We start from the raw sequence: 12,371 nt of genomic DNA, 5'->3' as shown, positions 1-12,371 counted from the left end.
CAAATAACCAGAAACAGTGTCTGCCTCACTCCATTTTCAAATCAGGGGAAAGGTCATTAGCAAGCACTGAAGGGGGCAGGCCTTGTGGTGCAGGCCGTGAAGGCACCACTCGCAACGCTGGCAGCATCTCACACTGGAGCACCAGTTCAAGTCCTGGCTTCAACGCTTTCAATCCAACCTCCTGCTAAATGAGCCTGGAAAGCAGTAGGTACTGGTGTTCTTGCCACTTGTGTGGGAGACCAACATGGAGTTCTTGGCTACTAGCTTCAGCCCAGTCCAGACTTGGCTGTTGTGGCCATCTGGGGTGTGAACCAGTGTATGGCAGATCTCTCTCCATCTCTCCCTCTCCGTATGTTGCTCTGCTTTTAAATCAGTAAGTAAATCTTCTTAAAAAGTGGATGGGAGTTATCTTATACAAAAAAAAGCACTGGAGATGTGTTCAGTCCTGGGAGGAAAAACAGCAAAAATCACAGGAAAAGTGGGTACTAGAAAAAAAAAATTAAATATAGTTTTCAAGACATCCTATCAACAGGCACACACAATGTTTTATATTGCCCAACTGTCTTTGTTTACCACAGCTACAGTGCTGGAGAATGAGCACTGAAGCTGAGAATCACAGCCATAGGTGCACCTCACTGAGACTGCCTACAGGAAATTTCCCCAGCTCTTATTTGGAAAGCTCAACAAAATATGACCACATTTGATGAACAGACCAATTTTAATAAGATGGTTTCAACCAGGGTCAACTCCTACTTATTCTTTGAAAGAAAAACAGAGAGAGCAAGAGTGAGAATGAGAATGAGAATGAGAATGAGAATGAGAGTGAGAGTGAGAGTGAGAGTGAGAACGAGAGAGAGAGAGAGAGAGAGAGAGAGAGAGAGAGAGAGAGAGAGAGAATGGTATCTTCCATCCACTAGTTCACTCTCCAAATGCCCACAAAAAACTAGAATTGGGCTAGGCTAAAACCAGGTCACAGGAACTCAATCAAGTCCTCCCACATGGGTGGCAGGCACTCAAGTACATGGGCCGCCTCTATTGCCCCCCAGGGTGCACATTCGCAGGAAGCCAGATCAAGACTAGAGCAGAAGACTCAGTCATTCTAATGTGCATCTTAACCACTGCACCAAACACCTACCCACCCTACATTTCTGTTAATCAATGCAGAAGGATTATGTGTAGGTACTAACTTTCAGATTTAATGAAATTCTGTAGGTGAGTTAATCAGCAGGACTGAAATGATTTTGAAAGTTCTAGTTTCAGGATACAAACAACATTCTAGCAAGTAGCATATTATAGGGACAATGAGAAACTGTTATTCCTATAGTCCCTCACATTGATTAGGATGTGGTCTAAGTTAAGATGGAATAGAAGGTTGACCAGTTAGCTCTGAAGGAGAGATAGGTAGAAGTGTGCAGGAAAAGAGAAAAGGGAAGAAGGGGGTAAGAGGGAGAAAGAAGAAGAGGGGGAAGGGGGGGGAGAAACAGTCAAGATAGAAGCTCCAAATTCTTCAGCTGACAACACTCATTTGTCTTTATATGATGTTGTAGATGACACTACCCCATGAGCTTCTCTGTGTCTATTAGCCAGGGGTTAGTAGCACCAGGAACATATTAAAGCACCACATAATGAAACTGAAATGTGATTTAACATTGCCAATTTGTCTTCTTTATTATTTCTAAATGCTGAATTTGAAGAGTGCAGACCCTTTCCTGCATATTAAAAATAATAACTCTAAGAGCAAACTGATTTAACAATCAGTCTTCAAAGTGTGCTTTTTCTCTGAACTAATTTCAAGTAGTCTTTTTTCCAGGTTGAGGACAACATCAGAATGTTTCCACTCAGCCTGCATAACTTGAAGAGGTATTAATAAGCTCAGAGTTAGCCTGACATAATCAAATTGGATTTGCTTTTCCACATCAGCTAACTGGTATGCATTTATTTACATCAGGTCTTTTAATATCAGCTGAACTGTTACTTAAAAATGACTTCAGCACTAGTAGAATTTCATGATTTTTGAGTGTGTTAAACAAAAATACAGGAGTTGTATGAGTCATAAAAAGGATCAGTTGTTGTGATTTTGCTCCTGAAGTATCAAGGTTTCTCATCTCAAAGCTGATTTTCAAAACACAGGTCATGGCTGTGGACTGATGCCCACCATAGTGGCAAAGTGCCATTTCTCAGTGTCTGGTGCCATTTCTGACATATTCTTCTTTGTTCATAGTACCAGGGCTGGGCTAGAAGCAACCTGTCAATTGTGGACACTGCGTGGAATTCTAGGACTTAGGCTGCAAGTTGGAGAGGACAGAGAATAAAGGTAACAGACATGGTTGGTACTGATAATGTTCCTTGGGATGGTGACAGTGGAAGCAGGAGAGCGACCAAAGCATAATGGAAACCCTGGATGTCTGCATGAAGATTCAGCTTTGAAAAAAGCCTGGGCTGGGGCTGGCGCAGTGGCTCACTTGGTTAATCCTCCGCCTGAGGCACCGATCCCAAATGGGTGCTGGGTTCTAGTCCCGGTTTTTCCTCTTCCAGTCCAGCTCTCTGCTGTGGCCCAGGAAGGCAGTGGAGGATGACCCAAGTGCTTGGGCCCCTGCACCTGCATGGGACACCAGGAGGAGGCACCTGGCTTCTGCTTCGGATTGGTTCAGCGCCAGCCATAGTGAACCAATGGAAGGAAGACCTTTCTCTCTGTCTCTCTCTCTCTCTCTCACTGTCTAACTCATCTGTCAAATAAAAAAAAGAAAAAAGCCTGGGCCATCCTTCATGTCACACGGAGTCACCTAACTTCCACCCATCCTTTTCATCCTGTTATACAGAATAAACTGTGAACTTCTTAAATGGTCAGTAAATTGGATGGCTTGACTCCACTACTCTCATAGTAGCTATTGGTTTATTTTTCCCATTTATATTTGAAGAAACCAGCATTAGTCAGTCATGTGACAAGACTTTACCTGAAAATAGACAGTTGCCACATCCTCACGGGAAGACAGAGGAAGAACTGGAGCGGTGTGACCACATCTCATTAAACTGCTATTTCTAATCAGTCTTTCTTGGACCCCGTTCAATGGGAAGCACACACAAACTCTTCTCATGCCACCCAAGGTCCCAAAATATGCAGCCATAGCAAATCCCATAAAACCACACAAGCAGCAGCGCAGCCAGAGGTCCCAGGGAATTCATGCCAGGGGTCGGGTACTCTAGGGGTGTATTTCTTGCTTCTTGGATGAGCCCCATAACATCTCACAGGCAATGAGGTTGGCTGGGGGCCTAGCAAAAGTACAATACTGTAACTCCATTTTGGTTGCAGAGCATTTCTGCTTTATTTCTAGAGATGTAGGGAAATAGCCCTGCTCTGGTCAGTTTCCTGATCTGACCTCAAATCAAGGACAAAAAAACGACTAAGTTGCCTTAAAAAACCTTTTCCCTTTGGAAGCAGAATGTGTGGGATTTGGCGACTTGGGAGATCAGAGAAATGCGAGTTTGAATCAGTTCACAGATGGACTCAGTAACAGAGGTCTCTTATCTTCACATGACATGCCGCAAAGTCGTATGCCTCTTCCCTGCTTCCCTTATACATGGTTCACTAGATGCCAAAATCTTTCTTTCCTATGAATGCTCTTTTAACCTAAGTAATCTTAGTGAGCCATTTGCTAGCATTTGGTGTGTGCTGAGATGCAGCATGTATCACCTCACTGATGTTTCCCAATTGCCATGGAGGTATCCACAACTAATATTCCTGTTTTCACAACCAAGGCAAGGAAGGCAGAAGGAGGCTGAACAACCTGCCCAAGTTAGCCAAGCCAGGAGGTGGTGGAATTGGGATGCAAACCCAAGACTTTTGGACTTCAAACCTGTACACTTAAAACGCCACCCACGCACATAGCAGGAGTGTCATGAGGCAAGGGTGATTTGAATGAATGAATGAATGAATGTTGTGCTTGATGATAATTTCTGGATCAAACAGGAGTAGCAAAAAATATGTATAACAAATTTTGTTATTGGAAATCATGTTTATTATCTACTTACTTCCTTAGTAAGTAGAATTTAAGCTGAACAAGAAATAGCTGGGGCTATGTTGGCATCATATCTGAACCTCAACTTTCACAGTGAGGGATTTCAGGACAGAATAAGTAGAAGATGTGGGTGAATGCTTTATAATCCTAGGGCACAGTGAAGATTATTTTTAAAAATATAAACCTGATAGTTTGTGCATATGTGAAAAAAAAAAAAAAACAGATATCCAGTCAAGTTAAGGAATCTGGGGAGGGGGAAATAACTAGTTTTTTTTTTTTTTTAAGATTTATTTATTTATTTATTTGTTTTAAAGGCAGAGTTACAGAGAGGCAGAGGCAGAGGCAGAGTGAGATCTTCCATCTATTGGTTCACTCTCCAAATTCCTGCAATGGCTAGGGCTGAGCCAGGCCAAGACCAGGAACTAGGAGTTTCTTCTGGGTCTCCCATGTGGGTGCAGGGGACCAAGTACCTGGGCCATTTTCCACTGCTTTCCTAGATACATCAGCAAAAGAACAAATTTTTAGAAAAGATTTATTTATTTATTTGAAAGGGAGAGTGATATAGAAAGAGGGAGAGAAAGACAGAAAAGAATTTCCACCCACTAGTTTACTCTCCAAATGGATACAACAGCCAGGGCTAGCCAAGCTGTAGCCAGAAGTCAAGAATTTCATCTGGGTCTCCCACATGGGTGGCAGGGGCCTAAGCACTTGTTGGCAGGAGCCAGGTATATTAGCAGGGGACAGACTGGACCAGAATAGTCAAGACTTGAACCAGTCCTCAGATACGGGATGCTGGCAACACAAGCTGCAGCATAACACACTGCGCCTCAAGGCTAGCCTGAGAACTAGTATTTTTCTTTCTTTTTTTTTAGATTTATTTACTTATTTGAGAGGCAGAATTACCGAGAGAGGGCAACGGAGAGAAAGGTCTTCCATCTGCTCATTACTCCCCAAATGGGTGCGACTACTGGAGCTAAGCCAACTCAAAGCCAAGAGCCAGGAGCTTCTTCCGGGTCTCCCACATGGGTGCAGGGGTCCCTGTACTTGGGCCATCTTCCACTGCTTTCTCAGCCCATAGAAGAGAGCTGGATTGGAAGAGGAGCAGCTGGGACACGAACTGGCACCCATTTGGGATGCTAGTGCCTCAGGCTGAGGCTTAGTCAACTATGCCATAGCACCGGCCCCGAGAACTAGTGTTTCTTGAGCATCCTTTAGGTACCCTTACATACAATCCACTGTACTCAAGATTTTTTTTTTAAATTAGTTCATGTATTTTATTAACTCCTCATATTCAATTACTTGTCTTCTGATTTACTGAAGCAAAATGTTAGATAACATTTGCCACAGTGATGTCTTTCAGAGTGGTTGGCCATAAACACTCCAGGAGCGCAAAGAGCACTCACAATAAGATGATTAATTAGGCCATTTTCATCCACCTTATACTACTTCAGGACAACCAGCTTAACCTTTCTCTCCTATCTATTCTTCTTGGGAATGGTCTAAGACTTTTTCCTGCTTTTCTTGGCACCACCACGAAGTCTCAACACAAGATGATGAGTGGACTCCTTTCAAATGTTGTAGTCAGATGAAGTCTATCTATATTCCAGTTGTTTGCAGCAACGATCAGTCTCTGCTAATCAAGAGGAATTCCTTCTTTATCTGTGATCTTGGCCTTCACAGTTTCTGTTGTATCTGAGGATGCAACCTACATCATGATGGTTTTCCCCAGAAAGGTTATTACGAAAATCAACATCATACTGGTGGGCACACTGTGGATGGTGGATCCTACCTGGGGCTTTATAGGACTTTTCCCTTAAACCTTCCCCATTACCCTACAAGGTAGTTATCATCAGTGCCTCACTGTGTTGAGGTGCAGAGAAGTTACATAACATGCCCAAAGTCACAAATCCAGGCAGTGAGAAAGCCAGCCTTGTGTCTGTCTGACTCCGGTGCAACAGAATACTGAGGAGGAACATAGCAATTTGCCTCCCACAGAAAATGTACACTTTGCGGTATTATGTTTCTTTGGATTTGCTAACAGAGAGGCATATTTCTTTTTCCTTATGGAGATTAATCTCTTTCTACCTTAAGTTTAAAATAATCCATAATATAGTAAATAGTTTTAAATAACAGTATTTTAAATAAAAAAAATTACAACAACAAAGGTTAGCAAAGGTATGGGGAAACTAGAACCCCAACATTCTGCTGCTGAGAACACAAAGTGGTACAACTGCTTTTGCTGAGTGTATGAAAGTGGACTGAATTAACTCTGTGTTTAATTACTCAATTCTACTCCTAGGTAAATACCCAAGAGAAACGAAAATCTGTGTCCCCACAAAAGCTTACACATGAATATCCACAGTAGCATTATTCATAACAGTCAAAAAGTAGAAACAACCCAAATGCCCATCAACTGATGAATAAATACAATAATTTCTATACACACAATTGAATATTATTCAGCAACAAAGGGAATGAAGTACTGATAAATGGTACAACATCGATGAGCCCTGAAAACATTACACTAAGAGGCCAGTCATGAAGAAACAAATTTATAAGACACCATTTACGTGTCCAGAACAAGCAAATCCATAGAGACAGAAAACAGATCTGTGGCTGAGGTTGGAGGGGTAGTGGAAGGGGAATGACAGCTTAAAAAGCACAAAGTTCTTTGTGGGGGTAGTGAAAATGTTCTAAAATTAAGTGTGACAATTGCACAATTATGCAAATATATTAGAAACTCATGAAGTATATACCTTAAATGGGTGAATTGTGTGGTACATAAATTATATCTCCAGCTGATACACCCACATACACACACACACACACACACATATATATATATATAGAAAATATATGTAAAGATATATATGAAACTGCACCATGAAAAATAGCCCCACATTATGTGTTTGCTAGGCTCTTCATAAATATCCACTGAACAAATGCATTAAGGTACTTTACGACTGCTTAAAAATACTAGCTCTTTTAAATTCAAACATTCTTTTTAGGCACCTAGAGTTCAACAAATAAGCTAATTTTGCATAGTGTTACTTGAAGAGCACCCAAGTCACCCATCCCTGGAACTGAGTGATACCTGCAACAGCCCTGCCACAGGGATTCTCCAGGTACCCAGCACAATCGTCTGTGACTTCTTACAGTGAAACGCCATGGAGTGTTAACTGACCCCTCCTCACCTTCACTGAGCCAAACCCAGACCTGCAGGAAAGCCCCAGTGAGACTCAAGACCAACAGCCAATGCAGATGTCAGCTGGGTCCTGAAATCTGGGAAACTGAACAACAAGCTCCTTTCTTTGTGAGAAAAATTCTCAAGAGGAAGTCCTGATAGCATTTATCTATTTATAGTCACATCTGAGCTCAGATTAAGGAGTGTGGAAAGGAAAAAAGCAATCAATTCCAGAATAAAAATGGAAACCAATATTCAGGGTTAAGGGGAAGCAGGGAATAAATAGATGTCAGAACTTGAGATCCAGTTGATGAATTAGACTGACTGGTTAAAGAAATTCAAAGAAAAAAGTATTCGAATGCTAGGTGCACTGAGAAAGAAATAAGGCAGACTAACAGAGCAAAACAAATGAGCTCAAGAGTCAAACTCCGATGAGTAAATTAAGTCTAGAAGGTGGCAATGAGAAGACTGATTCCTTCAAGGGATTTTTTTTTTTTTTTGGTTGGTTGGTTTTTTTGTCTGATTTTTGTTCAAAGTTTATTTACTTATTTGAAAAGCAGAGTTACAGAGATAGTGGGAGAGACACAGAGAGACAGTGCTTCCATCTCTGGTTCACTATCCAAATGCCCACAAAGCCAGAGTTGATGCTGGCTGAAGCCAGAAGCCAGGAGCTTCATCCGGGTCTCCCATTTGTCTGCAGGAGCCCAAGCACTTGGACCATCTTCCACTGCTTTCCCAGGCCATCAGCAGGGAACTGCATCAGAAGTAGAGTAGCTGGAAACTGAACTGCTGCCCATATGGAATGCCAGTATTGCAAGTGGAAGCCTTTATCTACCACACCACAGTGCTGGGCCCAAGGGATGGTTTCTAAGTCTTTACCATTAGTGAAAAAATACATCCCAAGGATACTTTATAGTTTACATGTCTCTTGAAATCTATAGCAACAAAATCAAAATGAACCTTGGATTTCTGAAAAGCGTGTTCCGAGGGTTCCTATTTAAAATATGCATAGGAATGTGGTACCCATGGAAACAACAGATGAGGAGCCCAGAGGCTAAAAGATGCCACCTGAGCCCCTGCCTTCACATCTCCAAGAATTGATCCGCAGGTGCTATTTCAGGGTGAATTCAATCCAGTCTATAAGCTACCACTGTCCTTGAGTGAAACTGCAAAAATGTACTGTGTGTTCCCTATGGAAAGTATTGCTAGGAGGTTGTGGTATCTTACTTCATTCCATTTCTTAAACAATCCTACAAGATTGGTATTTTACAGATTGGAAAGGAACTGTAGCTGAAAGAAATTAAGCTACTTTCCCAAATTCACACAACTTCTAAGTGGGCATGGAAAGATTTGATTCTGAGTCATCTTCTTACCCACTATTTTCTCTACTACCCTGAACCTTTCCAAAGTGAGGCTGTTATCAATTTGCTGGACCAAGGAAGGCCTTCTAGAATGAAAGACCAACATTCTAATATCCATAAAACAGTGCTATAAAACCAAGCATACAAGTGGAAGGACATCAAAAGAAAAAAAGAGGGCATTGGGATTTGAAATGTCTGCAATTCATAGGATTCTAGGATAAGGAGCCTATAGGAAATACTAGTCAAAACAGCAAGCATACAATACTACTACTACTATAATATCTAATCTGAAAAGACTTGTAGCTTCTGAATTTTTTATTGTCTTTATAAAGAATGTATAAGTAGATAAGAATTTGGAAATTTTAGATTGGGACTTCTCATAATATTTCTCGAGGTGTGTTTAGATTGCATGCATTAGTATGTGCTCTCAGGGGAACAACAGTTTCCATGGCCAATAAACAAACAAAAACTGAGGTGAAAAATAATACCAGTAGCCATTAACCTCTCGTACACAATTCCCAAGATCTACCATAACAGAAGTTTTTGTATATTTTATAGATTTTGCCACTCAACTATGATAATCATTCTCAATCATAAATCTTCCTCTTGGGTTTTCTGGGCAAATTTCCCAAGGCTTTCTTCCCTACCAAGGGAGCCAGGGTCATCTGGCTGAACACCTATGATTCCTCAATGACATCAGATAAAAGAAATCAAAAAATCCCTGCAACTTAGTCCCAGGGACAGGAATCTTTTGCTCCTGTAAACTTCTTCCAATCCATCAATAATACTGTATGGCCACCACATAAAAGCACTTCATACTGCAAACATTTTAGAAGGAAATTTGGGGCCTACACCTATTAGAGGTATTGGACCATCAGTTACCAAATGGAAACAACAGTAGATAGAGTGGGCCCATGTTCTAATCCACCCTCTGCCACTAGCTAAGTGAACTTCATCAAGCTTTTTCATGGCTACCGAGTTAGCTACAAACCAAAGGGCTCAGAACAGATCGTCCTGAAAGATATCTCCAGTTCTAGGACACTTTGGGCATGAGTTATGCCTGATAACCAGTTTTGGTGATTCTGCAAGTACCTGTTTCTTGGTCACAGTGCCATCCACGGGGTCCACATATTCAAAGCTATCTGTCTTCGCCACACTGTAGACTTGGCTCCCCACAGCAAACTGCTGGCCAATGAAGGATTTGTCTGTGACCAGGGCCTCCAGATCCCTCATGATATAATACGTAGTCTTGGGCTCCAGCCCCTCATAGTCAAACCTAGTGAGGAAGGGCAAAACACAAGGTGAACCAAAACCTAAGCAGGATAACAGCAACTGTTTGGACCTCTCAAAGTTCTGCTTTCAGGGAAGGACAGCCCAGACAAGTACTCTCAACTTGTCTCCACTTCTTCCACCTGGCCCATAGAGTTCACTGCCCACAGAGTGGCCAGAGTGGGCTTTTAGAAATCATATCACATTCAAACACACTCATCACTTGCAGAACAAAACTCAAAACCCCAAGCACAGCCTATCAGGTGCTGTGGGGGCCATCCCTGCCCACCTCTTTGATTTGAATGTTGTACTCTTTGTGCTCTTGTTTACTTGTTTCAGCTACACTGGTCTCCTGTCCAGTTCCCAGTGACACTTGACCCTTTCCTGCCTCTGGACTTTTGCCCTCATTGTTTGTTTCTTCTGCCTCATGTCCATTTCTCACAGCTATTTAAACAGCTGGCTCATTCTCTTCCTTCAATTTTTAAACCTATCACCTCCACAAAATGACCTTCTCTGACTCTCTACCTGAGGTAGGCCCCTACCTCAATACCCTCTGTATTTTCTTTTGATAGTTAATCTTGTTGGTGCATTTGTGTACTTATTTGCTCTTTGCCCACCAGAATGAGTGCTCCCAGGGCAGAGACCTCAGCTCCTGTATGTCTTCTCTGCTACTTCTAGAGAGTAGCACATGCTATGAAAGTAGTTTGGAATGAAAGATGGCAGGAAGGAATGGAGGTGGGAGGGGTAGAAGTCAAGGGAGGGAAAGAAACAAGGAGAAAGGGAACTGAATGTACTATAAAACTCTCTTGGGAACTTGGAAAAAATGTCACATTTGTTCCATTCAAAAAAGCCCTCTTAGCCAAGAGCATCAAATATAAGAAAGGACTGGAAGGTGACTTGAAAAACAAAGAGACTAAAAATAGATCTTATCTCATTTGCTATTATGGGTTTAAAATATGATGATGCAAACCAAGTAACTGGTATAGCACCATGCACCCATGCTTAAAAACAATTAATTAGTTTTATTCTTAAAGAAACTGTTCAGACTTTCCCAATGCCAAAGAGAACTCAAATCACACCTGGGTGGGTCTGTTTAAGAAGGAAGTCCTAGGAGGGGCAGCAGTGCCCGAGGGGCTGTGGAGGAATCTCTGCAGCACAGAAAAAGAATGAGAGTCTCAGGGTGAACTGAAAAGGACAGATGCTCTGGATAGCTGTGACTACATTTTCCCCACTCATCATCTTTTAAGATTTCCAGTGTACACCTGGGTAGCAGCCCAAATGGAGAACACGGACTGACATCATGTCCAGTGATGCGTCCTCCACATCCAAATCCCTTTCTTTTACTTTCTTCCTCTTACACAAGATGTTTCTTCCCCAGCCTTAGAAACAAGAAAGCAAGGAATTAGAACATTTTCAGCAGTGCGTAAGTTCTGAGACTAGATTCTCCTGACAAGTTTCAAATTTGTTTCTGTTTAGGTTTTTTTTTTTTTTTTTTTTTTTTTAAGATTTACTTATTTATTTGAAAATCAGAGCTACAGAGAGAGCAGGAGAGACAGAGAGGGAGAATATCTTCCATTGGCTGGTTTGCTCCTCAAATGACTGCAACAGCCAGGGCAGGATCAGGATGAAGCCAGGAGCTCATCCGGGTCTCCCATCTGGGTGCAGGGGACCAAACACTTTTTTCTGCTGCTTTTCCCAGGCCATTAGCATGGAGCTGGATCAGAAGTGGAGCGGCAGGGCCAGAACTGTGGCGCAGTGCGTTAACACCCTGGCCTGAAGTGCTCGCATCTCATACAGGTGCCGGTTCGAGACTCAGCTGCTCCACTTCTGATCCAGCTCTCTGCTATGGCTTGAGAAAGCAGTAGAAGATGGCCCAAGTCCTTGGGTCCCTGCACCCATGCGGGAGACCAGGAAGAAGCTCCTGGCCCTTGGCTTTGGATGAGTGCAGCTCCAGCAGTTGCGGCCAGTTAGGGAGTGAACCACAGGGTGCTGGCTTTGCAGGTGGTGGCTTTACCTAAGTCTAGATTCTCTTTAAAGATGGGCATTTGGAGGAGGTAAAGACACAACAAAGCAGAAGAGGAAGGAGGATTTGGATAAAACAGTCTAGTAAGAGAGACGACAGCAAGGAAAGGGATTTGAAAGTTGAGAAAATCTACTAATGAGATAGAACATGTCCGGTCTATTCCTGGTCCTTACGTCAGCCTACCCAAATGGTCTCCATACACAAGCAGGTCATTTGCTGTCTTGCCCTCACTGACCAAACTCAGCCCCTCTGATCACCACTGCCGCTAACATACTTTCAAGGAAGGAAACCTTTAAATGCAGAATTCTGTCTGGGTTCTATTTATACAAAGAAAATCATCTGGGAGATGTTCTCAGATATAACTTCAGACCCAGTTATGAAATTGTTTTATTATGTCCCTCTCTGCCAAGAAAACTGTCAGGCTAGAAATCACTTTATTTCACAAGTACCTTTCAACTTGCTATTCACCAGGGGTTTGAAGGAACTATTTATTTCTCATTCTACCTACTCCCTCCCCC

General features: G+C 42.3%; 1 protein-coding gene and 1 pseudogene across 1 annotated transcript in view; both read right to left on the bottom strand.

Moving 5' to 3' along the window:
• PGM5 (phosphoglucomutase 5) overlaps positions 1-12,371 on the bottom strand; it is a 222,957-nt gene that overhangs the window by 38,668 nt on the left and 171,918 nt on the right. The window contains exon 9 of the mRNA XM_062207064.1: positions 9,654-9,837. Within this exon, the coding sequence (XP_062063048.1) occupies positions 9,654-9,837 (184 nt within the window). The remainder of the gene's footprint in view (positions 1-9,653; positions 9,838-12,371) is intronic.
• LOC133771376 (ubiquitin-ribosomal protein eS31 fusion protein-like) lies at positions 5,312-5,769 on the bottom strand (annotated as a pseudogene).

The sequence above is a fragment of the Lepus europaeus genome, chromosome 12, assembly GCF_033115175.1.
Source record: "Lepus europaeus isolate LE1 chromosome 12, mLepTim1.pri, whole genome shotgun sequence".
NCBI classification, from domain to species: Eukaryota; Metazoa; Chordata; class Mammalia; order Lagomorpha; family Leporidae; genus Lepus; species Lepus europaeus.
Note: the sequence above shows the minus strand (reverse complement) of the source record. Positions and strands in the feature narration are given on the sequence as shown.